Source organism: Chlorocebus sabaeus, chromosome 6 (genome assembly GCF_047675955.1).
Source record: "Chlorocebus sabaeus isolate Y175 chromosome 6, mChlSab1.0.hap1, whole genome shotgun sequence".
NCBI lineage: Eukaryota > Metazoa > Chordata > Mammalia > Primates > Cercopithecidae > Chlorocebus > Chlorocebus sabaeus.
The window spans coordinates 20,770,765-20,798,144 of record NC_132909.1 but is presented as its reverse complement, the minus strand read 5'-3'; the positions used below and the strand labels follow the sequence as shown (position 1 = coordinate 20,798,144).

The 27,380-nt window shown below is 53.1% G+C and overlaps 2 protein-coding genes across 6 annotated transcripts in view; one reads left to right on the top strand and one right to left on the bottom strand.

The window, feature by feature from the left end:
• The window catches only part of YIF1B (Yip1 interacting factor homolog B, membrane trafficking protein), a 15,309-nt gene extending 855 nt beyond the window's left edge, over positions 1–14,454 (bottom strand). Inside the window, exons 1-7 of one of the 5 annotated variants that reach the window (XM_007996675.3) lie at positions 14,273–14,454; positions 3,405–3,643; positions 3,224–3,328; positions 2,981–3,059; positions 2,794–2,851; positions 1,594–1,749; positions 1,425–1,518 (exon numbers count right to left, since the gene is read on the bottom strand). In XM_007996675.3, coding sequence (XP_007994866.3) covers positions 1,425–1,518; positions 1,594–1,749; positions 2,794–2,851; positions 2,981–3,059; positions 3,224–3,328; positions 3,405–3,608 — 696 coding nt within the window. In that variant the 5' untranslated portion in view covers positions 3,609–3,643; positions 14,273–14,454. The other 4 variants (XM_037991619.2, XM_007996673.3, XM_007996676.3 and 1 more) reach the window with 4 other exon arrangements.
• Positions 9,694–27,380, top strand: KCNK6 (potassium two pore domain channel subfamily K member 6). Its single transcript, XM_073016524.1, is given in 4 exon segments — positions 9,694–14,034; positions 21,877–21,889; positions 21,891–22,264; positions 22,459–27,380. Coding segments are annotated over 4 exon segments (933 nt in total). The 5' UTR covers positions 9,694–13,712; the 3' UTR covers positions 22,683–27,380.

Below are 27,380 nucleotides of genomic sequence, written 5' to 3'. Positions count from 1 at the left end.
AGGTGGGCGGATCACGAGGTCAGGAGATCAAGACCATCCTGGCCAACATGGTGAAACCCCATCTCTACTAAAAATACAAAAATTAGCTGGGTATGGTGGTGCTCCCTGCTTCTCAGGAGGCTGAGGCAGGAGAATTGCTCCTGTGAACCCAGGAGGCTGCAGTGAGCCAAGATCATGCCACTGCACTCCAGCCTGGTGACAGAGCGAGACTCCGTCTCAAAAAAAAAAAAAAAAAAAAAAAAATGGACAGGGTCTCACCCTGTCCACCAGGCTTGACTGCAGTAGCATGATCTCAGCTCACTGCAGCCTCAATCTTCCAGACTCAAGTGATCCTCCCACCTCAGCCTCTCGAGTAGCTGGGACTATAGGTACACACTGCCATGCCTGGCTAATTATTTAATTTTTTTAGAGATGGGGTCTTGCTATGTTGTCCAGGCTGGTATCAAGCTCCTGGCCTCCAGTGATCCTCTTGCCTCAGCCTCCCAAAGTGCTGGGATCACAGATGTGAGTTATGCGCTTGGCCTAAACTTTTAAATGATGAGACCTAAGTCAAAGTTTGCGTGAGGCTCTGCCCTGGCTCACCAGCCACCACGGTCTGCCCTCTGCTTCTCACATGTTCACAGTGAATCCTCTCAGCACCTTAAGGTGCAAGTATCATCCTCCTATTTTAAAATAGGGAAATTGAGTTTTTTTTTTTTTTTTGAGACAGAGTCTCGCTCTGTCACCCAGGCTGGAGTGCGGGGGTGCAATCTCAGCTCACCGCAACCTCCACTTCCCGGGTTCAAGCGATTCTCCTGCCTTAGTTTCCCGAGTAGCTGGGGCTACAGGCACACACCACCAAGCCCAGCTAATTTTTTGTATTTTTAGTAGAGATGGGGTTTCACCGTGTTAGCCAGGATGATCTCGATCTCCTGACCTCGTGATCCTTCTGCTTCGGCCTCCCAAGGTGCTGGGATTACGGGCGTGAGTCACCGTGCCCGGCAAAAGGGGAAACTGAGTTTAAAGAAAGGAAGTGATTTGCCCAGGATCCAACTAAACTTGGGATCCACCCAGCCTGCAGACCCCAGTGCTCTTCACCAGCACCCTGACTCTAGCAGGAAGGGCTCTAGAGAATCTCCTTCCAGGGAAATTCTGGCAGGAAAGCCCCCATGCAAGGAGAGTGGAATGAGGGTGAGAGCCCAGCCTGGAGCCTGTGTGCTGGGGATCCCCAGCCTCTAGCAGCCTGGGTGGGATCTCCTCTTCCAGGGCTCAGGATACCTCCTCTTCCAGGAAGCCCTCCTGACCCCCCCAGGCTGGGCAGCCACTCCAGGGCTCTTCAGTTCAGCAATGTGTCTCTGGTCTGAACCCCACACCTGACATCCTCTTTTTGGATGCCTCCGGGGCACCTGTGCCCTCAGCCTCACCAGCCCCGAGCCCCTGCTCACCATGAACACAAAGATGGCCACACAGCACCAGCCCAGCACCAGGTAGTAGCCAATCTTCCCGAAGAGCAGGCCCATGAGGACCCCACCAATCATCCTGGGGGAGGGAGAGGAGGCTGTGTGAGGACAAGGCCCAAGGGCTGGGGCTGGCATGAAGGGCGGGCGTACTCACCCGACATACTTGTAGCCCAAGAAGGCCACCAGGTCGATGGTGGTGAGGTCAGTGTTGACAGTGACCAGATAGAGGCTGAGCAGGATGGCCACCACCTCCAGGGTCAGCCAGGCCAGGGCTGAGCTCGCCTGCAGCCCTAGGAGGTCTGGGGAGAACCTGCAGGCACCAAGTCCCGCCACTTGGTTGGCTGGTTCAGACCTCCCACCCCCAGCACCCGCCTGGGGACAGCCCTGTGTTGGGTAGGGCTGGACACCCGGCAGTGACCAATATGGACCTACACGCTATCCTATTCTCATGGAAATCCCATCCAGGGAGGACGGCAGACCCATCCCTAGACAGTGACACCCAGAGCGGGCAGGGCTGCAGTCACAGGGGGCTGTGCCTGACAGTCAGGAGGCAGGTGTCAGAGAGGGCTTCCCAGGAGAGGGGACACCAAGCTGAGGCCTGCAGGAAGGAGCTGGTCAGGGACAAAGCCTTCGGCCTCTGCCATATCCCCAGGGCCTCACCAGTTAGTTAATGACAGACGGGTTCAGTGTCACAAAGGAAAAGAACAGGGCAGTGTGAGCAAGAGGAGGGGCCTGACCTAGCCTGGGGGGCAGGAAGGCTTCCTCGAGGAGGTGACACTGGAAAGGAGCCAGCGGGAATGCTCAGGTACTCGGCAGTAGTGGAGGGGAACACGCTCCTGGGCAGAGGGAAGTTGATGTGACAAGGCCCAAGGAGACAGCGCCAGCCCTCCTGAGGAAAGGAACGGACAGAAGTGTGCAACGGGAGGGGCAGTGCAGGGCTGAGGAGCTGAGGCTTGATCGGGAGCCATGGATAGTAGGGTGGAGCAGGGTGGGCTGTGGCCAGGCTCACACCTCAGACAGGACCGTCCTGGCTGCTGCTGGAGGAGGGGTGCAATGGGGAGGTGGTGACGACAGAGCGAGGATGAGGATGGGTCTGGTAGCAGAGGCCAAGAGGAAGGGTGGATGGAGAGGGTCGCCCAGCAAAGGGTGTGGTGACACAATGCACATGGGTAGGAAGGAGAGGGAAGAGGCGAGGGTGATGCTGATGGTGACCCTGAGGGCTGTGTCTTGGGCCAACTGGGAGCAAGTTGGGCTGTCCTGAGAGGGGAACTGAGACCTTGGAACTGAAACCTTCCTGACCAACCATGGGCCACCCAAACCCCACCCTACTCGGCCTGCCCCAGGCCGCCCTTACCTATCCTGGGTCCCCAGCGCAAGACCAGCCACCAAAACGTAGGTGATGAAAGCCATTGCTGTGGGAGGCAGACACACAGACACTGGTCACCAGAAGAAGAACTGCCCTGGGCCTCCAGACACCCACACACCCACCCCAGACAGGCCCGGAAGAGAGAGGAGGGTGCAGGGTAGAGGAAGGGTGAAACCTGGAATGTAGAGGTCCGGGGCATTGACGTCAAAGCGGGGGGCCACCGGGGTGTCCTGTTGGTACTGCACCTCCCAGTCCTGCGGGGATGGGGAGACAGGCAGGACCCTCAGAACCAGGTCCCTCCTACCCTGCTACAGGCCCTCCTCCCTCGAGGTGAATCTCCTGGCCCCACCACACACCTGCCCCCACCCCTGAGCCCCCACAGGCCCACCGCAGACCCACATTCCCCTGGGGTGCTGACCTGGTGCAGGTAGGGGAAGAACAACAGGCCCAGCTTTCTGCCCACATACATGGTGTCCACAGCAAAGTAATACTTGAGCTTGGTGACGGGGATGAAGCGGTCAATCTGGGGAGGCAGAGCTCAAGCCTGAGTGCCCATGGCCCTGTGCATCCCTCAACTCCCGCCAGCCCTGGCCACTTACGTTCTTATCCACCAGCTCCTTGCCCTGCGCGGCCAGGCTGCTCCCATAGGCCATGGCCATGTTGGACACCGGGTCAGCCAGGAAGGCTGCCTGGGGCGTGGCAGAGGCTGCAGAATAGCCTAGGCCGCCAGGTGCCCGCTGGGCCCCATAGCCCCGGCTCTGGGTTGAACTTGTGTCATCGAAAAGCTGGTGGGGGTCGGCCATGCCCGGCTGGGACACAGGGATCCTCCGCTTTGAGGCTGCAAGGGAAGAGCGTGGGGAGACACTGGGGATCCAGGATAGGTAAGGGAGGCCTGGTGAGCCTCATTCATCCTGCAGTTCTGCCTCCTGCTCCTACTGAGAGGAGGGTGGTGTCACCATTAGAGACACTAGCTTTGACATCAGATGGACTGGCAGGTGCAGCCTCTGCCATTCATCCGTCGACCCACCCATCTAGCCAACTATCCATCCACTGATACACTAATCTATGCATCCATTCATCTAGCCAACTATCCATCCACTGATACACTAATCTATGCATCCATTCATCTACCCACCCATCCATCCACTCATTCATCTACCCACCCATCCATCCACTCATCCATCCACCCACTCGCCCACCCACCCATCCACATCTATCCTTCCAACTACCCATTCATCTATCCACCCATCCATTCATCCATCCATCTATCCACCTATCCATCCATCCATCCACCCACCCATCTAGCCAGCTATCCATCCACTGATGCATTCATCTGTCCATCCATTCATCCACCCATCCATCTATCCATCCACCCATCCACCCTCCCACCCATCAATCCATCCACCATCTATCCATTCACCCTCCCACCCATCAATCCATCCATTCATCCATCCGCCCACCCATCCATCCATCCATCCACCCTCCCACCCATCAATCCATCCATTCATCCATCTGCCTACCCATCCATCCATCCATCCATGCATCCATCCATCCATCCACCCACCCATCCATCCATCCACCCACCCACCCATCAGTCCATCCATTCATCCATCCACCTACCCATCCATCCATCCATCCATCCATCCATCCACTTACCCATCCATCCATCTATCCACCCATCTGTCCATCCACTCATCCATATATCCATCCACCACCCATCTAGTTAACTATCCATCTACTGATGTATCCATCCATCTATCCATCCACCTATCCACCCCCCACACCCATCCATCCATCCACTCACCCATCCATCCACCTACCCATCCATCCACCCATCTATCCATCCATCCATCCACCCACCCATCCATCCACCTATTCATCCACCCATCCATCTAGTCAACTATCCATCCACTGATGCATTCATCTTTCCATCCATTCATCTATCCATCCATCCATCCATCCATGCATCCATCCACCCAGCCAGCCAGCCAGCCAACTATCCATCCATTGATGCATTCATCTATCTGTCCATTCATCCACCCATCCATCCATCCACTCACCAAGCTATCTATCCATCCACCAACCCATTCATCAATCTATCCATCCATCCATCCACCCACCCACCCATCCACCCACACATCTAGCCAACTATCCATCCACTGATGCTTTCATCTTTCCATCCATCCATCCGTCCATCCATCCATCCATCCATGCACTCACCAAGCTATTTATCCATCCACCAACACATTCATCTATCCACCCATCCATCATCCATCCATCCATCTAACCATCCATTCACCTACCCACCTATCCACTTATCATCTGTCCATCCAAATATCAATGATGATGATTATCTCAAAAGCTACCATGTGCGGCGGGGGAGAAGGGGCTATTGGGACAAAATCCTGTACCAAGCCTTTTACACAAGGCCTCTGTCCATATCTCCCATGCTCCCCCTCAATCACTTGACTCCAGGCACCTGCGCCTCCCAATGCTCACTGAACGCACCAGGAAGGTGCCTGCCTCAAGGCCTCTGCACCAGCTGTGCCTCTGCTTGCAACGCTCTTCCTCCAACGTCCTCAGGGCTCCCTCCTCTCCTCTTCCAGGGCTTTGCTCAGTGAGGCCTTCCCCAGCCATCCTGTCTACAACCGTACCTCCCTTGGTGGCACTCCCCACCCCCTGCCCTGCTTCACTGATAGCCTTAGAACTCAGCACCAGCTGACATGCTGGCTGTCTTATTTTGTTCACTGTCTCCCCCACTCGAATGTGAGTCCCCCAAGGTGGGGATCTTGATCTCATTCACAGCTGAGTCCCCAGCCCCTTGCACAGGGTTAGATTAGGTGCTTGATAAAAACCTGATCAATGAATAAAGGTAGCCTGGGCAACATGGCAAAACCCCATCCCTGCAAAATATAGAAAGATTAACTAGGCGTGGTGGTTCACACCTGTGGTCTCAGCTACTTGGGAGGCCAAGGTGGGAGGATCGATTAAGCCTAGGAGGCAAAGGTTGCAGTGAGCCAAGATTGCACCACTGAACTCCAGCCTGGACAACACAGTGAGACCCTGTCTCAAAAAAAAAAAAAAAAAAAAAAAAAGAGAATAAATGACCACTCCCAATTTACAGGTGTGGAAACCAAGGCCCAGACAGCTAAAATGACTTGTGCAAAGGGCCAAACTGAGTGAGTGGCAGAGCAGGAGTCCAGCCCCGCTGTGCCTGATAAATATTACAATAATCCTGTGGATGAACTCATTTCATCTTCACAACCACCCTGTTTCTGCCAATGGCCAATGCTATCATCATCCCCATTTTACATGAGAAAAGCAAGCCCTAAAGAGGCTCAGGCCCTTGCCCAAAGTCATAGTATGAGAGCCAGGTTTCAAAAGATTTTAAAAGGTCCCTGTGGCCTCATACGGGGAACAGATGAAGGGTGGGCAGGGAAGGGAGAGAGGAGGCTGCTGGGGCAGTCCAGGTGGGAGACCACGGCAGACAGGACTGGGGGTGTAAAAGTGGAATGGGTTATTTCTGGATCAGTTTCAGAGCTAGAAGGGACAGGACTTGCTGAGGTGTGCTCAGAGGAGGTGTGTTAAGAAGTGGGAAGAGGCCGGGCGCAGTGGTTCATGCCTGTAATCCCAGCACTTTGGGAGGCCGAGGCAGGAGGATCAAGAGGTCAGGAGTTCAAGACCAGCCTGGCCAATGTGGCGAAACCCCGTCCCTACTAAAAATATAAAAATGAGTTGGGCATGGTGGTGCATTCCTGTAATCCCAGCTACTCTGGAGGCTGAGGCAGGAGAACTGCTTGAACTGGGACGGGGGCGGGTGGGGGGGGAGGGCGCGGGCGGAGGTTGCAGTTAGCCAAGATCATGCCACTGCACTCTGGCCTGGGCTACAGAGCGAGACTCCATCTTAAAAAAAAAAAAGTGGGAAGAGGCTGGGCATGGTGGCTCACGCCTGTAATCCCAGCACTTTGGGAGGCCAAAACAGGCAGATCACTTGAACTCAGTTCAAGACCATCCTGGCCAACATAGTGAAACCCTATCTCTACAAAATACAATATAGCAGGGCATGGTGGCACGCACCTGTAGTCCCAGCTATTTGGGAGGCTGAGGTGAGAGGACCTGGGTTGTCAAGGCTGCAGTGAGCCAAGATCGCACCACTGCACTCCAGCCTAGGCGACACAGCAAAGCCCTCTTAAAAAAAAAAAAAAAAAGGGCTGGGTGCGGTGGCTCACCCCTGTAATCCCAGCACTTTGGGAGGCTGAGGCGGGTGGATCACGAGGTCAGGAGATGGAGACCATCCTGGCTAACACAGTGAAACCCCGTCTCTACTAAAAATACAAAAAAAACAAAAAACAAAAAACACCAATTAGCCAGGCGTGGTGGTGGGCGCCTGTAGTCCCAGCTAGTTGGGAGGCTGAGGCAGGAGAATGACATGAACCTGGGAGGCAGAGCTTGCAGTGAGCCAAGATGGCGCCACTGCACTCCAGCATGGGCAACAGAGCGAGAGTCCGTCTCAAAAAAAGAAGTGGGAAGAGCCAATACTGTCTCTATAGATCCCAGTTTGAGTAATGGGGCAAGTGGAAGTGCTCTGTACTGAGATGGAGAAAATGGGGAGGGCAGGATTTGAACCCAGCACTCTGCCTCCAGGGCCTCTGCTCCTAATCAATAACCAATGCTATCCTGCAAATATCTGCTGAGATCCTACTATCTGCCTGGCACTATTGCAGGCACAGGGAATGGGTGATCACATGACAGTGGGAATGGGGAGAGGAATAGAATTATCCACGTCATGATTTTCTCTGCACCTGGATGTTCTCCTCTACACAACGGAGTTAACTGTCCCACCTTGCAAAGCTGTTGTGACACTCATAAACCCCTTGGCCTCATAAAAAGCAGTCCATCCGTGTCACTCCTGATCAGCTACTAGCCTCAAACTCTTCCTCTCAATTATTCGTAGCCTGAAGACAGACCCAGGTCTCCTCAATTCCAAGGCAAGCAGCACTGGCCCCAGCCTCTCCGCAAGCCCCACTTCCCTTTTCTTTCCCCCACTTCTTCTTTTTTTTTCAGACAGAGTCTCGCTCTTGTCGCCCAGGCTGGAGTGCAATGGCGCGATCTCGGCTCACTGCAGCCTCCACCTCCCAGGTTTAAGCAATTCTCCTGCCTCAGCCTCCCGCATAGCTGGGATTATAGGCGTACACCACCACGCCTGGCTAAATTTTGTATTTTTAGTAGAGACTGGGTCTCACCATACTGGCCAGGCTGGTCTCGAACTCCTGACCTCGTGATCCTCCCGCCTCGGTCTCCCAAAGTCCTGGGATTATGGGTGTAAGCCATCGCGCCCAAGCTATTTTTTTTGTATTTTTAGTAGAGACAGGGTTTCACCATGTTGGCCAGGCTGGTTGGTTGGGCACTGTGACTCATGCCTGTAATTCCAGCACTTCGGGAGGCCGAGGCAGGTGGATCACCCTCTTTTTTTTTTTTTTGAGGTGAAGTCTTGCTCTGTCGCCCAGGCTGGTGCAATCTCGCCACCACGCCCGGCTACTTTTTTGCACTTTTATTAGAGATAGGATTTTGCTATGTTACCCAAGCTGGTCTCCAACTCCTGGTCCCAAGTGATTAGCCTACCTCGACCTCCCAAAGTGCTGGGATTATAGGTGTAAGCCACCACGCCCGGCCTGCCCTCTCACCACAAATCTCCTTCTCCTGGGTAACTTTTCATCATCAGAAGTATCTTCTTCCATGCTGGGCGCGGTGGCTCACACCTATAATCTCAGCACTTTGGGAGGCCTAGGCGGGCGGATCACCTGAGGTCAGGAGTTTGAGACCAGCCTGACCAACATGGTGAAACCCCATCCCTACTAAAAATACAAAATTAGCCGGGTGTGGTGGCCTGCGCCTGTAATCCCAGCTACTTGGGAGGCTGAGGCAGGAGAATCACTTGAACCCGGGAGGCGGAGGTTGCGGTGACCTGAGATTGTGCTGCTGCACTCCAGTCTGGGCAACAAGAACAAAATTAGGTCTCAAAAGAAAGGAAAAAAAAGTATGCTCTTCCAGGAAGCTTTACTGACACCCCTTGGCTGGGTCACGTGCCTCCTCTGGGCTCCCACATCTCCATCCCAGCACAGGGCCTGACACATGGGAGTTGAGGCAAGTTAGATTGAATGAATAAATTAAACACACAGCACACTCACGGAGATGAAGAGACAGGAAAAGGGGGCCAACAGCACAATACAGGTTCGCTTCTTAAATGAGCGGTAGGTATGGCCCTCTGCGCTCACGGGGGGGGCACGAAACTGTCCTAAGGGTGTGGGCGACAGCAGGCGGGCACTGGGGAGCCACGGAAAGGTGGGGAGCAGGGGAGGGCGGATCGCTAAGTGCAAATGAATGAAAGTTGCATTTCTCTGCATGTCGCACGCTATCCTGTCCCAAGTTGTTTTCTTCTAAAGGAATTTCCTAAAGAATCGCCCCCCAAGGCGCCCCCTACCCAGACCTGGCATCCCAGCGCTCTGCACACCTCGGGGTTCCAGATCCTTGATCTCGTGACCTCCGACCTGCAGTGACCTCGCCAACCGCCGCGGCCGCCCCGCCACGCCCCTGCCCGCCCGATCTCCTCCGCCGGCCACGTACGCCACTTACGCAGCCGGGGCGTCCCCGCCGCCGCTGCCGCCGCCAAGCCTGCCGGGTGCATCCTTCGCCGCCGCCGCCGCCTCAGCCGCGGTTCGGAACGTGCCCCCCCGGCTCCCGTACCCACGCCCCGCCGGCGAAGAGACAGCCAATGGACGTCAGGATTGAGGGAGGGCCACGCCCTCCCACGGAGGCCTTGGCGAGTGGGCGGTGCCTTACGTAAGAGGCGGAGACTGGGTTACTGGGCTCCTGCTGTAAAGCGAGTCAGGGCCTGAGGGGCAGGAGGCGGGGCCGGGAACAACCCCAGGAGGAGGCGGTGTCTGCCATGACAGAAAGTGAGTGTGTCTGCCCTTTGCGGGGGCTCACGCCGGTAACTCCAGCACTTTGGTAGGCCGAGGCGGGAGGATTGCTTGAGCCCAGGGATTCGAGACTGGCCTGAGCAACATAGTGACCTCGCCCCACCCCATCCCTACAAAGTTGTTTTTTTTTGTTTTGTTGTTTTGTTTTTTGTTTTAATTTAGCCAAGCGCAGTGACTTATGCCGGTAATCTCAGCATTCTGGAAGGCCGAGGATGGCTTGAGCCCAGGAGTTCGAGACCAGCCTGGGCAACAGCAAGATCTCCATCGCTACAAAACATTTTTAAAAATGTAAATATCGAGCGAAAGGGTCGATGGGAAATGCAGTTCTCTACAGACAGGCGTTCAATTTGGGTCGTTGAGAGCACTGGAGGGCCAGAGAAGGCTGTGGAGCAGGGAAAAGAGAAACATTTGTGTTCCTGAGGGGCTAATAGGAGTTGTAGGGGCTTATACAATTTTTGACAGCCCTTAGGTATTAAAGTAATTATTTATTTATTTTGAGACAGGGTCTTGCTCTGTTTCCCAGGCTGCCTCGGACCCCCTGGGCTCAAGTGATCCTCCTGCCTCAGCCTCCCCAGTAACTGGGACCACAGGCATGCACCACCATGCCCAGCTAATTTTTAGTCAAAACAGGATCTTGCTATGTTGCCCAGGCTGGTCTCGAATTCCTGGGCTCAAGCCATCCTCCTGCTTCAGCCTCCTAAAGCGTTAGGATGACAGACATGAGCCACAGTGCCCAGCCTTAAAGTGAATATTTAGAGTGAGAAAAGGAAACCCAACAAGGTAGGCGAGAAGAACCAGGTGTCTCTCTTGGAAGAGATCTTAAGGCAGTTTCCCAGAAATTCATAAAAATGTTCTCACATTGCAACCTGGTTCCCTCTGTCCACCAAAAGCATTCTACAACCCCCAGCAACTCACAGCACACAGGTGCACCTGCAAGTGAAGAGCCCTGCCGGCCAAGCGTCCTTAGTCTCTCCCCTCTCTGCCCCTCAGTCTCCGCCTTTCTCTCCCTCTCAGACTCCCCGACTTATCTCAGGAAAACATAGTGGTGGAAGTTACTTCTGCGCAGCGATAGCGCATCCGGAAGGATGTCAGCAAGTGACCCTATCGCTGTGGCTTCCCCTTCCTCCTCTGAGACATTGTCTTTTTGGGGACCCTAAGGGCTGCTCCTGGTTTCTCAGTGATGAGTCCTGGCTCCACTGTGGTTCCTTTTTGTGAGTGAAATTCTCGCATTCTTCTTCACCTCTGATTTAGCCTCTGTCCCCTGGGCTCCAACACCATTTTCTCCTCATCCTCAGCCCTCTCTCTTGCTCTGGTTGCTCCAGATACATCTCTTCTATAAATTTTTTTTTTTTTTTTTTTTTTTGAGATGGAGTCTTGCTCTGTCGCCCAGGCTGGAGTGCAGTGGTGTGATCTCGGCTCACTGCAACCTTTGCCTCCTGGGTTCAAGCGATTCTCCTGCTTCAGCCTCCCGAGTAGCTGGGATTACAGTTATGCGCCACCACACCTGGCTAATTTTTTGTATTTTTAGTAGAGATGGAGTTTCGCCGTGTTGGCCAGGCTGGTCTCGAACTCCTGACCTCAGGTGATCCACCTGCTTCAGCCTCCCAAAGCGCTGAGATTACGGTCGTGAGTCACCGCGCCCAGTCTTATATATATGTTTTTAATTAATAAAGCAAGCTGCCAGGTACGGCAGATCACGCCTGTAATCTGAGCACTTTGGGAGGCCAAGGCGGGCAGATCGCCTGAGGTCAGTTCGAGACCATGCTGGCCAACATGGCGAAACCCTGTCTCTACTCAAAATACAAAAATTAGCTGGGTGTTGTGGCAGGCACCTATAATTCCAGCGACTTGGGAGGCTGAGGCAGGAGAATCGCTTGAACCCAGGAGGCAGAGGTTGCAGTGAGCCGAGATTATGCCATTGCACTCTAGCCTGGGAGACAGAGCAAGACTGTTGTCTCAAAAAAAACCAAAAAACAAAAAAAGCAAGTTCATTGGCTTCCCACTGGCCTCATGTTCACCCTTTACCAATTATGTGACTACTACTTTTTATTTTTTTGAGGCAGGGTCTCACTCTATCACCCATACTGGAGTGCAGTGGTGTGATCGTAACCCATTGCAGCCTCTAATTCCTGGGCTCAATCGATCCTCCTGCCTCAGCCTCCCAAGTAGCTGGGACTACAGGCACATGCCACCCTGCTTGGCTAATTTTTGTATTTTTTGTCGAGATGGGGTTTTGCCATGTTGCCCAAGCTGGTCTCAAATGACTACTTCATTTTTAAGCCTAAACTTTCTCATCTGTTTGGTGGGAATCATACTGGGAGGGGGCAGCGGGGGAGGGGGCAGTTGAGAATTCAGTGCAAGTTCAGGTGTCCACAGGGCCTGGCAGAATGTAAGCCTTCCATCACTGGCACCTACTGTGTTACTGTTTCTATTATCAGGTGCCTCTACTTCTGGATTGTCAACCCCAAGTTGGGCTCTGCCCCATGATCTGCCAGCTCTTTAATAGAACCACCTGGGGCATGTCTGAGCTGAGCCCCAAGCCCCACTCCTCTGCCAGTCAGATGGGGTCAGGACTCTGGGCTGCCCTCCAAAAGGCTCTCAGGAAGGCGCTGAGTTCTGGCTGGAGTCAGAAGTGGAGAGACTTACAGGAGGGGTACAGAAGGAAAACTTTTCTCTTAAATAGAGGCGTGTGTTTGTGATTCTGCCTGGCTCGTTTCCATTCATCCTTCAGGCTTCAGCTCAGCTAGCCCCTTCCTGGGGAAGCTCTCTTGACCTCCCTAGGCAGGGGTGGTTGTTTCCTCTGGACTCCCAGGGCCCTCTAGGGCTCCCGGATTCCAGCCTTGATCTGTACCCTTGCTTCCCTCATCACAGCCCTGACCACTCTGGGCTTGCTTTCTTTCTTTCTTTTCTTTCTTTCTTTCTTGCTTTCTTGCTTTCTTGCTTTTCTTTTCTTTCTTGCTTTGCCTTTCTTTCTTTCTTTCTTTCTTTCTTTCTTTCTTTCTTTCTTTCTTTCTTTCTTTCTTTCTTTCTTTCTTTTCTTTCTTTCTTTCTTTCCCTCCCTCCCTCCCTTCCCTTCCTTCCCCTTCTTCCCTTTCTTTCCTTTCTTTCCTTCGAGATGGGGTCTCACTCTCTCTCCCAGGCATAGCTCACTGCAGCCTCCAACTCCTGGGCTCAAGCAATCCTCCGAGCTCAGCCTCCCGAGTAGCTGGGACATCAGGTGTGGGTTACTCTCGCGTCTGTCTCCCAGTTAGACTGGGAGCCCCATGAATGCATGGCACAGGACCGTCTCATCATTACTGAGTCTCCGGGATCATCCAGCGAGGGGTCAGCACAAAATGGGCATTGAACAAAGATTTGGTGAGTAGCTAAGGATCCCCAGTCTGTCCACGAGGGCACAGGGGACACCTGACCCTGTGGTTTCCGTTGTACCCACTCCAAGGCACACGACTTGGCGAATGGAGCGAGAATTGGATTTCAGTTTGCCCCTTTGCTCCGTCAGCCGCGCGCCCTGATGCAGTGCACAACCTTAGCTGCTGTGCGCGGTAGGGGGCGACTCCTCGGCCTGCGAGCAGAAAGGAAAGTTCAGATTCCTCTAACATAGTGAACCAGCCTTGCAGGAGGACGAGAAGGAAGGAATGAGAAGAGAGGACTACCTCCACCTTTTCCATCCCGTTGGTCTCCTGGGTCTGGGAGCGCTGGGCTCCACCCTGTCTGAACTAACACCTGGCAGTTGGGCGTGCCTCAGTTTCCCAGAGGCGGGGCATTCCTCCGTCGCCGCCCCCCACCTCCCCTTTTTCCTCTTCCTCTTGGGGCTTCTGCGGCCGCGCCTCTAGCACTCCCGGAACTGAAAACTAGGTGCCAGACAGTCCGGAGGCGGGGGCCACGTCAGCGGGGCCACCCCGGGCTCGCGGGGTCCCGGCGGGCGCCATGCGGAGGGGCGCGCTTCTGGCGGGCGCGCTGGCCGTGTACGTCGCGTACCTGGTGCTGGGCGCGCTGCTGGTGGCGCGGCTAGAGGGGCCGCACGAAGCCCAGCTCCGAGCCGAGCTGGAGACACTGCGGGCGCAGCTGCTGCAGCGCAGCCCATGTGTGGCGGCCCCTGCCCTGGACGCCTTCGTGGAACGAGTGTTGGCGGCCGGACGGCTGGGGCGCGTCGTGCTTGCCAACGCTTCGGGGTCCGCCAACGCCTCGGACCCTGCCTGGGACTTCGCCTCTGCTCTCTTCTTCGCCAGCACACTGGTCACCACCGTGGGTACGTAAGCGCCGCCCCGCAAGGCGGCGAGGACCCGGGATCCCCCCTTCATCCTTACCCCCTGAGGACCCCAGAGCCCTCACGAATACCCTTATTCCAATCCCCTCTGGGCTTCGGATCCCCCGAAAAGACTCCCGTGAGGACCCGGGACCCAGGCTCATGATATCTGCTCTGCTCTGGGGGCCCAAGTCCCAGCCCTTCCTCCTAAGTAGGAAACACCCAGCTCTCCTCAGAGTACCTTTGCAGAGTGCAGCTGGGACCCCGTTCCTCGGTCTTTTTCCTTTTTCTTTTTCTTTTTTTGAGACAGGGCTCACTGTGTTGCCCAGGCTGGAGTTCAGTGGCACGATCTTGGATCACTGCAGCCTCTGCTTACTGGTTTCAAGTTATTCTCCTGCTTCAGCCTGCTGAGTAGCTGGGATTACAGGCACATACCACCATGCCTAGCTAATTTTTGTATTTTTAGTGGAGACAGAGTTTCATCATGTTGGCCAGGCTAGTCTCGAACTCCTGACCTCAGATGATCAGCCCACCTCGCCCTCCCAAAGTGCTGGCATTACAGGCGTGAGTCACTGCATTGGGACTCCATTCCCCGGTCTTAATCCTCCTGGTGACCCGGGTCTGTCCAGTCCCCTCTAAGCCTAGGACTGTCCTCAGAGATCTCCAGCAAGGACCTAGGATCCGCTTCCCTCCAAGGGAGATCCTTGCCCCCTCTGGACCCAGATCTCAACCATGCCAGGACCCCTGACTTTATCTCTAGTCTGGGTCTGCCACCCTTGCCATGTCTCCTGACCCTCCAGATATGTCTTTCTGGGAAACCCCCCTGGAGAAACCCCATCTCAACCTTCTCCTGACCCTGGCACCCCAGCGAGGACCCTAAATCTCCAGACCTCTCAGGGTGTCCTCACTAAAGACCTCCCTCCCAGCAGAGATTCCTCAGCAAGGACCTGGCACCACCATCTGGGACTCCTGCCCCTCTGGACCTAGGCCTCTGCTCCAGACCCTCGTCCCTCTCCTGGCCCCACACTCCCCAGCAGGCAACTCTGACCCCAGACACAAAAGCCATCCCTACGTACCCCACCCCATCTTGACATCTCCCCCATATAGGGTCACCCTCAGTGCAGGGTTTTCCTCCCAATAGGGACACCACCTGTTCCCTCTGGACCTGGGACTCCCAATTCAGCAGCCCCAGCTAGGGATGTGTCAAAAGGACCCACAGTGGAGGAACCCCGAGTTTTGGGAAACCCTGAGAAGCCAGACTTGGGAAATCTCTTTGTTGCCAGGCTCTGCTGCTCCCCCAGCCCCTTCTCAGCCCCCAGACTTCCTCTTTATTTCTTTGTTGGGGATTTGTTGAGGAGAGGAGGCTGGCGCAGGGCTAGCCCAGACTCCTAACTCCCCCTCCCGACCAGAAATAGGGGGCAGCTTTTGCTTTTGGTCCCCTGGCAGCAGAGCTGGGGGACTTCTCATTAGCTGGCCTCCCCTGGGGCCTGCCCACGCTGCCAGGGCGGCCTGACCTGCTTCTGAGCTTCCCTGGGTCATGTGCGTGCTTCCTGCCTCTTCCCCGATCCTGGCTTCTAAGAAGTCATCCCTGGCAGGGCAGGTGAGGGAAGCCAGACACAGTCAGGCACAGCCTGGCCGCATCCCTGCTCAGCCACGGCTCATTGCCAGGCTTCAGTGTCCTCCCCCGTTGCTAAAATGGAGATAATAACACTCCCCATTTCCCTGTAATAGCAATAGCCTGACAGAGGACTTGCCAGTGCATGCTTTAACTCACTTAATCATCACAACAGCCTTGGAAGGCAGGCACCTTTATAGGCTCTATATTTTTAGCCATGGAAACCGAGGCCTAGAGAAGTTGGGTAACTTTCCCAAGATCACACAGCAAAGATGGCATAGAGTGGAGATTTAGTCAAGGCCATCAGGCTGCAGACTCGCATGCTGCTAGCCAACAGACCACACTAGTTAGAAGAAGGATGCTGTGTGTGTTGTAAAAGAAAAAAAAATGTGCTAACACTTGTTAAAAACGGAAAGTTATTGTGGTAGAGGAGAGACCATTGCAAAGGCCAGAGAGACTGAATATAGCAAACACAGCTGGAGATTTACGGCTAACAAGTAGAATAAGGGAGTCAGTGGATGGAAGAATACTAAGAGGAGAGGCATTGGGGTAGGGGGATTCTTGCTAAACTCAGCTTCACAAGATTCTTGCTAAAGACAGGCCAAGGACTTAGATATCAAGAGCGGGTAGATGAGGGCCGGGTGCAGTGGCTCATGCCTGTAATCCCAGCACTTTGGAAGGCCGAGGTGGGCAGATCACCTGAGGTTAGGAGTTTGAGACCAGCCTGACCAACATGGTGAAACCCGTCTACTAAAAATAGAAAAATCAACCAAGCGTTGTGGCAGGTGCCTGTAATTCCTGCTACTCGGGAGGCTGAGGCAGGAGAATCACTTGAACCTGGGAGGCAGAGGTTGCAATAAGCTGAGATCATGCCACTGCACTCCAACCAGGGCAACAGTGAGACTCTGCCTCAAAAAAACAAAAAACAGGTCGGGCGCGGTGGCTCATGTCTGTAATCCCAGCACTTTGGGAGGCCAAGGCGGGCGGATCACGAGGTCAGGAGATTCAGACCATCCTGGCTAACACGGTGAAACCCCGTCTCTACTAAAAAAAAAAAAAAAAAACCAGCCAGGTGAGGTGGCGGGCGCCTGTAGTCCCAGCTACTCGGGAGGCTGAGGCAGGAGAATGACGTGAACCTGGGAGGCGGAGCTTGCAGTGAGCCGAGATCCGGCCACTGCACTCCAGCCTGGGCCACAGAGGGAGACTCTGTCTCAAAAAACAAACAAACAAACAAACAAAAAAGAGTGGTGGATGAGGAATTTGATCAGATATCGGGGCGGGTGGTTTGTAGGATTCTTGCTAAAACTGGGCCTACTTAAGGACTTAGGAGTCAGACTGAAGTGTGGTCAAGGAGGGAGTCTTTGTCCGTGTGAAGCGCTGGTAATAACTGATGTTTACTGAGTTAATGTTGACTGTTTTCATTGTGGGCGAAGCCTTGAATACATCTGGAGAAATGGAAAACCAATTAAACATGATTCAGAGAGACCTCTTCCCACAATGCCCTTCATTTGGTCATAGGCCCAAGTCTTGGCCCTGGAATTGATCCGGGCAGCCTTGCTGCACTTGAGGCAGGAGGAAGCGGGTAGTCCTACCTGGAACTGGGAATCGGAGAGAGGAAGTGAGCATTACAATCCTTGTAACTCTTTCCACGCTCTTGCTAGGCGCTATGCCCTATCCCAACCTGGTAGGATTACTACCACATTTGAGGAAGGGATTGTTTGTTGGTTTTGAAACAGGGTTTCGCTCTGTCACCCAGGCTAGAGTGCAGTGGCGCAGTCATAGCTCACTGCAGCCTTGACCTCTTGGGCTTAAGTGAGCCTCCCACCTCAGCCTCCTGAGTAGTTGGAACCACGGGTGCGTGCTACTGCGCCCAGCTAATTTTTTTTTTTTTTTTTTTTTTTGTAGAAGGTTGTCTCCTTAGGTTGCCCAGGCTGGTCTCAAAATCCTCCTAGGCTCAAGCGGTTCTCCTGCCTTGGCCTCCCAAAGTGCTGAAATTACAGGTGTGAGCCGCCTTGCCCAGCCAGGAAGGTACTACTTAACGAGCCCATTTTTGCAGAATAGGGAACCTAGGCTCAGAGGGGAGGAGTCATTTGGCCAAAGTCATGCAGGGAGTAAATGGCAAAACACTGTTTTGGACTCAGCTCTTTGAAATAGTAACTTGAGGCTCACAGGCCCCATGCTTTTCAAACTCTATGATTTGGCCGGGCGCGGTGGCTCAAGCCTGTAATCCCAGCACTTTGGGAGGCCGAGACGGGTGGATCACGAGGTCAGGAGATCGAGACCATCCTGGCTAACACAGTGAAACCCCGTCTCTACTAAAAGATACAAAAACTAGCTGGGCGAGGTGGCGGGCGCCTGTAGTCCCAGCTACTCGGGAGGCTGAGGCAGGAGAATGGCGTGAACCTGGGAGGCGGAGCTTGCAGTGAGCTGAGATCCGGCCACTGCACTCCAGCCTGGGCGACAGAGCGAGACTCTGCCTCAAAAAAAAAAAAGAAAAAAAAAAAGAAAAAAAAAAGAAAAAGAAAAAGAAAAAGAAAAAAACATGTATCAAACTCTATGATTTGTCTATTTATAAAGATTTCTCTTTTTTTATTATTATTATTTTTTATAGAGACAGGGTCTTCCTATGTTACCAACTCTGCTGGTGTTGAACTCCTGGGCTCAAGTAATCCTCCCACCTCGGCCTCCCAAAGTGCTGGGATTATAGGAATGAGCCACCTCACCCGGCCTATTTATAAGGATTTCATGTCATTTGCAAACCTTCCAGGCTGCTGGAGTTTCCCCATCAAAAACCCTTGTATTAATAAGGGTTGGAGTCATACGTGATACACCTCAAATTACAGTTGCTTAAATAAGAAGTGTATCTCTTGTTCACATTCCAGGTAGTCAGTCCAAGTGGTACTGCATGGTCAGAGACCTAGGACTCCTTCTCAGCAAAACCCTGGTATTCCTGCCTAACTCCTCTGCGCAACTTCCATTCCCAAGGTCACCTAATGGTCCAAGATGGCTGTGTAGCTCCAGCCTCCATGTCTGTGCTCCAGCCAGCAAGAGGAGGGAGGAAAGAAGGGAGACTGGCATCCCTCGCTCCTTAAGGACCCTTCCTGGAAGTTGCCTGACTCTTTCATGAATACCTCCGTGGCCAGAAATTAGTTGCAGAACCACACCTGGCTCTGCAAGGGGGGAGGGAATGTCCTTATTCCAAAAGGCCATGTAGCCAGCTAAAACCCAGAGGGAGCCTTTTTATTATTATTATTATTGTTATTATTGTTTTTTAAAGTAGAGATAGGGTCTTCCTATGTTGCCCAGGCTAGTCTCAAATTCCTGGGCTCAAGTGATCCTCCCACCTCAGCCTCCCAGAGGGCTGGGATTACAGGTGTGAACCACCATTGCCCAGCTGGGATCTTTTCCCAATTTTTTTATTGTAGTAAAATATACATAACATAAAAAGTACCATCTTAGTCATTTTTAAGGGTACAGTTCGGTGACATTAAGTACATTCATATTGTTACCATCATCACCTTCATCTTTCTTTTTTTCTTTTTTAATAGATACGAGGCTGGCCATGCCACATGGGAGATGGAGTTATTGCTCAACTCAAATCACTCTCCACCATCATCCATCTCTAAAACTTTTTTTTTCTGAGATGGAGTCTTGCTCTGTCGCCCAGGCTGGAGTGCAGTGGCCGGATCTCAGCTCACTGTAACCTCCGCCTCCCAGGTTAAAGTGATTCTTCTGACTCGGCCTCCCGAGTAGCTGGGACTACAGGCGCCCGCCACCATGCCCGGCTAATTTTTGCAGTTTTAGTAGAGACAGGGCTTCATATTGGTCAGGCTGGTCTTGAACTCCTGACCTCATAATCTGCCCGCCTAGGCCTCCCAAAGTGCTGGGATTATAGGCGTGAGCCCTGGCGCCCAGCCTCTGGAACTCTTTTCATCTTGCAGAACTGAAATTCTATACCCATTAAACCCTAACTGCCGATTCGCCCTTTTCCCTAGCCCCTGGCAACCACCATTCTACTTTCTGTCTCTGAAGTTGACTAACTACTTTGTATAGAATAATACAGTGTCTGTCCTTTTATGACTGGTTTGTTTCACTGAGCGTAATGTCATTAAGGTTCATTCATGTTGTACCATGTGTCAGAATTTCCTTCCTTTTTAAGGCTACATAACATCCCACTGTATGTGTAAACCACATTTTACTTATTCATTAATCCGTAGATGGAAATGTGTTGCTTCTGAGGTTTAGTTATTGTGAATAATGCTGTTATGAACATGGGTATACAGATACAGATATCCCTTTGAGACCCTGCTTTAGGTTCTTTTGAGTATATTAAAAAACGGGGCTGGGTGTGGTGGCTCACATCTGTAATCCTAGCACTTTGGGAGGCCGAGGCAGGCGGATCACCTGAGGTCAGGAGTTTGAGACCAGCCTGGCCAAAATACTAAAAATACAAAATTAGCCGGGCGTGGTGGTGCATACCTGTAGTCCCAGCTACTCGGGAGGCTGAGGCAGGAGAATCACTTGAACCTGGGAGGCAGAGGTTGCAGTGAGCCAAGATCGCCCCATTGCACTCCAGCCTGGGCAACAAGAGCGAAACTCCGTCTCAAAAATAAATAAATTACACTTTGCCAAAGTGAGTCAGTCCCACCAACACCTGAATTCCCCTTGATCATATTTCTGCTTATAGAATTCATACCCACACCGAGCTTATTGTGTTCCCACAGTCCTTTGGGAGCCCAGGGGGGCTTGTCACACCTATTTTCATTTTTTATTTTTATTTTTTTGAGACAGAGTCTCACTCTGGGGCACAATGGTGCAATCTTGGCTCACTGCAACCTCTGTCTCCTGGCATTAAGCGATTCCCCCACCTCAGCCCCCAAGTAGCTGGGATTACAGGCATATGCCACAATACCCGGCTAATTTTTGTACTTTTTGGTAGAGACAGAGTTTCATCATGTTGGCCAGGCTGGTCTCGAACTCCTGACGTCAGGTGACCTGCTCTCTTGGCTTCCCAAAGTGCTGGGATTACAGGCGTGAGCCACCACGCCTGGCCCATTGTCTCACCCATTTTAGAATAGGGCAAACTGAAGCTCAGAGCCAGGCAACAGCCTGCACCCTTCATTCTTTGTTTTGACAAGTACTAATCGAGTGCCCACAGCAGTGATGAAACACACAGAACCTCCTGCTTTGCTGAACTGGCAACCTATGAGAAGACAGTAAACCATAGAGCGTGCTAGAAGGTATTAAGTGCTATGGGAAAAAAAAGCGTTGGGTAAGAGGATGTTACCATTTAGGGTGGTCAAGGGAAGGCCTCACTGAGAAGGTGACATTTGGATGAAGAAGTCCTGGAGGGGAGCATTCTTTGGGGAAGGAACAGCTGGTGCAATGGCCGTGGGGTGGGAGCGTGCTGCCCTGGTGGACTCTGTGGGGCTTCACGGGTCATGATGAGCACTCTTTCCTTTTACCTGAGTAAAAGGTAAATGGGGCCACAGAGGGGCTCTGGGCAGGGCAGGGGCATGACTGAGCTCAGGTGTTGGCAGGCTCTGCTGGCTGAACAGATTGTGGGGGCTGGGGTTGGGGAAGGGAGACCCAGGAGGAGGCTGCTGTGGTGGACAGGACCAGGGTGGGGGCCGTGGGACTGGGTAGGGGAGAAGTAAGTGGGTTCTGGGCCTATTTGAAGGTTGAGATAATAGGCTTCACTGACAGATGGAGTGTGGCATGAGTGACGAGGGCATCAGGGATGAAGGCAAGGCTCCTGGCCTGAACATTGAAGGACAGAGGTGCCATTGCCTGGGACAGGAGGGAATGTAGGGAGAGGCAGGTTTGGGATGAAATCAGGTCTAGGTGTGTGTGTCCACAGATATCTCGGTGGAGGTGTTGAGTGGGCAGAAGGATTTTCCCTGGCTGGGTCCTGGGGGTTAGATCTGTAATTCCAACACCTTGGAAGGCAAAGGCAGGAGGATCACTAGAGCCCAGGAGCTCAAGACTAGCCTGGGCAACAGAGTAGGACCCCATCTCTACAAAAAAAAATTTAAAATCAACTGGGCGTGCTGGACAGTGCCTGTAGTCCCAGCTACTTGGGAGGCTGAGGTGGGAGGATCACTTGGGTCCAGGAGTTCAAGACTGCAGTGAGCTATGATGGCACTACTGCACTCCAGCCTAGGTGACAGAGTGATCCCCCCATCTCTAAAAAGAAAAAGATTTCCCCTTTACTCTCTTTACTCCCCTAGGCTATGGGTACACAGACTGACGCGGGCAAGGCCTTCTCCATTGCCTTCGCGCTCCTGGGCGTGCCGACCACTATGCTGCTGCTGACCGCGTCAGCCCAGCGCCTGTCGCTGCTGCTGACTCACGCGCCCCTGTCTTGGCTGAGCATGCGTTGGGGCTGGGACCCCCGGCGGGCGGCCTGCTGGCACTTGGTGGCCCTGCTGGGGGTCGTAGTGACCATCTGCTTTCTGGTGCCGGCTGCGATCTTCGCCCACCTCGAGGAGGCCTGGAGCTTCCTGGATGCCTTCTACTTCTGCTTTATCTCTCTGTCCACCATTGGCCTGGGCGACTACGTGCCCGGGGAGGCCCCCGGCCAGCCCTACCGGGCCCTCTACAAGGTGCTGGTCACAGGTGAGCTGGGCAGCTAGGGCGGGGCTTTGAGGAGGACCTAGCCCTGTCCCTGGGGGAGTTGAAGGCACACAGTCCCACTCTGGGACTTCCAAAAGGGATCCAACCCCCCCCCCCCGCAGGGTCCAGTAGAACCACGGCCCCGCCAGGAAGATCTGAGCCCCAGGATGACCTATACCCCTCCTCCGCCTCCACAGTCTACCTCTTCCTGGGCCTGGTGGCCATGGTGCTGGTGCTACAGACCTTCCGCCACGTGTCCGACCTCCACGGCCTCACGGAGCTCATCCTGCTGCCCCCACCGTGCCCTGCCAGCTTCAACGAGGATGAGGACGATCGAGTGGACATCCTGGGCCCCCAGCCGGGGTCGCACCAGCAACTCTCTGCCAGCTCCCACACCGACTACGCTTCCATCCCCAGGTAGCTGGGGCAGGCTCTGCCAGCCTTGGGTGTGCCTAGCCTGGGACTGAGGGGCCCAGGCGACCAGAGCTGGCTGTACAGGAATGTCTGCCAGCAGAGCAGGCGATCCTGAGGCCTTGCCACCCACCATCTGTCCTTTGTTTCCCAGCATCTGGCTGGGATGTGAGGGGCGGCACTCCCTGTCCCCATGTCCCAGGCTCCACTGGGCACCAACATGACCTTGTTCTCCATCCTTTCTCTCATCCTCTTTACACTGTGCCTCTCTGGCTCTCTGGCGTTCTCGCCATCTCTGTCTTTCCCTCTTGCTGTCTGTGTTTCTCATTCTCTTTCATGTTTTGTCTGTGTCTCTCAATTAACCACTTGTCAATTGCTGATTCTACCGGGCTCTGGCCTCGGACCTCATTTCAGGCACCAGATTGGTCACTACACCCTGGACAAGTGACTGACCCTCTCTGAGCCTTGATTTCCTCAGCTGCCAAATGGGAAGAATAGACGAATTCACCCCTAAACCCCTCCTGTGTGCTGGCCCTGTGCTAGACAGTGCTGAAGATATAGTTGGGGGTGGAGAACTGCCCTTATGGAGCTTGCAGTCCAGTGAGGTGGACAGACCTGTCCCCAGACAGTGATGGCCCACAATGGGCAGGACTTTAATGGAGGAGGTGAGGTGATAAAAGCACAGGCAGAGTGGTCAGGGCTGAAGTTGGAGAAGCACAGGGACTAGGCCCAATCCAGCCTAGAAGGTCAGGGAGGACTTCCTGGAGGAGGGGACATCGAACTAAGACCTGAACTATGAGAAATAGGTGGGAAGAAGTTGTACCTGACTCATTTTTCTCAGGTGTCTCCAGGGAGCAGGACCCATGGAGGGAGCCCTGGTGTAGGCCTAGGCGGTAGACTCTTCCTCAGCAGCCTGGCAGGCAGGAAACGGACATAGGACCCGAGCCCAGATCTGAATGGCATGGAGGTGCTGCCCGTAACCCTAACACCATTGTAAGAGCTGTCCCCATTTGTATGTTGTAGTAATTGTATGTTGTGCCCTGGGCCCTGGAATCATCCTTGTTGAGCTCAAATCCCAACTTAACCTTATCTGGCCTGTGTCCTTGGGCAGTCACCCTACCTCTCTGATTTCGTTTCCTTATCTGTAAATGGTGATCATCATAATACAACTTCAAAAGATGATTTCAGGCTGAGTGTGGTGGCTCACGCCTATACGCCCAGCACTTTGGAAGGCTGAGGAAGGAGGATCGCTTGAGGCCAGGAGTTTGAGACTAGCCTGGGCAACACAGTGAGACCTTATCTCAACAACAACCACAAAATCTAAAAATTAGCTGGGTGTGGTGGTGCACGCGTGTGATCCCGGCTACTCCAGAGGCTGAGGTGGAAGGATCACTTGAGGCCAGGAGTCTGAGGCTGCAGTGAGTTATGACACCACTGCTGCACTCCAGCCTGGGCGACAGAGTGAGACCCTGTCTCTAAGAAAAAGAAAAGAAAAGAAAAAAGAGGAGAAAGAGGCCGGTTGCAGTGACTCAGTCCTATAATCCCAGCTCCTTGGTAGGGCCAAGGTGGGAAGATCGCTTGAGGCCAGGAGTTTGAGACCAGCCTGGCCATCATAGCAAGACTCCATCTCTACAAAAATTAAAAATTTTAAAAGGGCTGGGGCATTTGAGCCGGGTCCCAACAGTAGACAAGTAGAAAAGGCATGGAGAGGGCATGCCAGATGGGAGCAGCTGTGTGCAAAGGCCTGGAGATGGAAAAGCATGCTGGCCACCGGCTTCTGACAAGCAGTTTACTGTGAACGGTATGGAGGGAATGAGGGAAGGAGGACAGAGGGGTGGGCACAAGCACCCCTTAGTGTCCTTAAATGACAAGCGAGGGAACCTGGTCTCTTTCCTGAGGGCCCTAGAGAGCCATGGAAGGGTTTAGAGTAGGAGAGGGTCATGGTTAGGTTTGGGTTGTAGGATGATTCCCCTAGTTGCTCTGGAGAGGTGGAGCAGACAGGGGACTGAGGCTGGGTGCCTGTGGGAGGCTAGGGCAGGAATGAAGAGGGAGACGATGGGTCTGGGCTGAGCTGTGTAAGGAAGGAGGAGTGGGTGCGGGGACACTCAGAAGCCAGGTGGTCAGGCCATAGGCCTCACAGACTGGAGGAATGCGGCTAGGGAAGGGCCCATGGAGTGGCCAATTATCCCTGAGATGGGGACCTGGGAGAAAGAGCAGGTTTTAGCGGAGATGCTGAGGCTGCTTTAGTATATGGTGGGTGCGAGGGGCAAAAGGGACACCCAGGGGTGTATCAAGAGGTCATAGGCGGGCAGGCCAGGTGTCTCACACCTGTAATCCCAGCACTTTGGGAGGCCGAGGCGGGTAGCTCACCTGAGGTCATGAGTTCGAGACCAGCCTGGCCAACATGGTGAAATCCCATCTCTACTAAAAATACAAAAATTAGCTGGGCATGGTGGTGCACACGCCTGTAGTCCCAGCTACTTGGGAGGCTGAGACAGAATTGCTTGAACCTGGGAGATGGAGGCTGCAGTGGGCCAAGATTGCACCACTGCACTCCAGCCTGGGCGAGACAGAGACTCTGTCTGTCTCAAAAAAAAAAAGGTCATAGAGGCTGGGCATAGTGGCTGTCACCTATAATCCTAGCAAATCCTAGCACTTTGGGCGGCCGAGGCAGGAGGATTGCCTGAGCCAAGGGGTTCAAGACCAGCCTGAGCAACATAAAATACAAAAAATACAAAAATTAGCTGGGTGTGGTGGTGTGCACCTGTGGTCCCAGCTACTCAGGAGGCTGAGGTGGGAGGATCACTTGAGCCTGGGAGGTCAAGGCTGCAGTGAGCTGTGATTGTACCACTGCATTCCAGCTTGGGTGACACAGCAAGACCCTGTCTCAAAAAAGAAAAAAAAAAAAAGAAAATACTTATATTGGATATAGTACGTGCCAGACACGATTCCAAGCCCTTGATACATTCTCTAGATTTTACAGATGAGGAAAGGAGATCCAGAGATGTTAAATACTTGCCCAAGGTCACACAGAAAGTGCAACACTGGGATTTGAACAAGGTTTTGGTTGGGCATCTTTTCCTGTGGGAGCTCAGAAATATCTGTTGTCTAGCCCTTTCTCAGCCTCCCATCCTTCTTGGTTCCTTACCTATGTCACAGTTGACTTTGAGCTAAAGTCATCTCAGGGCGGCTAGGTGCCTATGTGAGCTGGCGTCATTTCTTACTGTTTCTCCTTCCAAATACCTCCAGGAAAAAAAAGCAAGTCCTTTTCGGTCCAAGACATTAAAAAAGCCAGGCACAGTGGCTCATGCGTGTAATCCCAACACTTTGGGAGGCTGAGGCAGGAGGATTGCTTGAGCCCGGGAGTTGGAGACCAGCCTGGACATGTTAACATAGCAAGACTCCTCTACAGAAAATGTTAAAAATGAGCTGGGTGTGGTGGCGCATACCTGTAGTCCCAGTTACTCGGGAGGCTGAGGCAGGAGGATCGCTTGAGCCTAGAAGGTTGAGGCTGCTGCAGTGAGTCATGATCACACCACTGGACTCCAGCCTGGGCTACAGATCAAGACCCTGTCCCAGGAGAAAAAAAAGGGCCAGGCACAGTGGCTCACGCCTGTAATTCCAGTACTTTGGGAGGCCGAAGCGGGCAGATCACGAGGTCAGGAGATCAAGACCATCCTGGCTAACACGGTGAAACCCCGTCTCTACTAAAAATACAGAAAATTAGCTGGGTGTGGTGGCACGTGCCTGTGATCCCAGCTACTCAGGAGGCTGAGGTAGGAGAATCACTTGAACCCGGGAGGCAGAGGTTGCAGTGAGCCGAGATCATGCCATTGCACTCCAGCCTGGGAGACAGAGTGAGACTCCGTCTCAAAAAAAAAAAAAGAAGGCCGGGCGCGGTGGCTCAAGCCTGTAATCCCAGCACTTTGGGAGGCCGAGACGGGCGGATCACGAGGTCAGGAGATCGAGACCATCCTGGCTAACACGGTGAAACCCCGTCTCTACTAAAAATACAAAAAACTAGCCGGGCGAGGTGGCGGGCGCCTGTAGTCCCAGCTACTCGGGAGTCTTGAGGCAGGAGAATGGCGTAAACCCGGGAGGCGGAGCTTGCAGTGAGCTGAGATCCGGCCACTGCAGTCCAGCCCGGGCTACAGAGCAAGACTCCGTCTCAAAAAAAAAAAAAAAAAAAAAAAAAAAAAAAAAAAAAAAAAAGAAAAGAAAAAAAGTGTGTGCTAAAAAAATTCAACAGGTACTAAAGAGTGTATGGTGTAAAGTAAGTCTTTCTCCTACACTCAGACCATGAATGGATGTCTCAGGTCTTCTCAGGCACATTCGATGTGTGCATCAGCCATATGCATGTGTGTGCCATTTACTTTTCACTCTACACAAGTAGTACCTAATATGGTGAGGTTGTTATGATTACAGCCTTTAGAGGCAAAGTTCCTGGGTATAAATCTGAACTCCGTCACTCCCAAGCTAAGTGGCTTTGGGCAAGTGATTTCACCTCCCTGTGCCTCAGTTTGCTAGTCTGTACAATGGGATGGTAATAGCACCTACCTCATGGACTTGAGAAGTCAGCAACTTCATATCTGTAAAGCCCTTAGAGCTAGCAGTATGTGGCACTCAATAAAATGTTGACTAATGATGATTCTTACTTCTGTAATATGTTTTTTTGGTACTAATTATAAATATTAATATTTTAATGTCA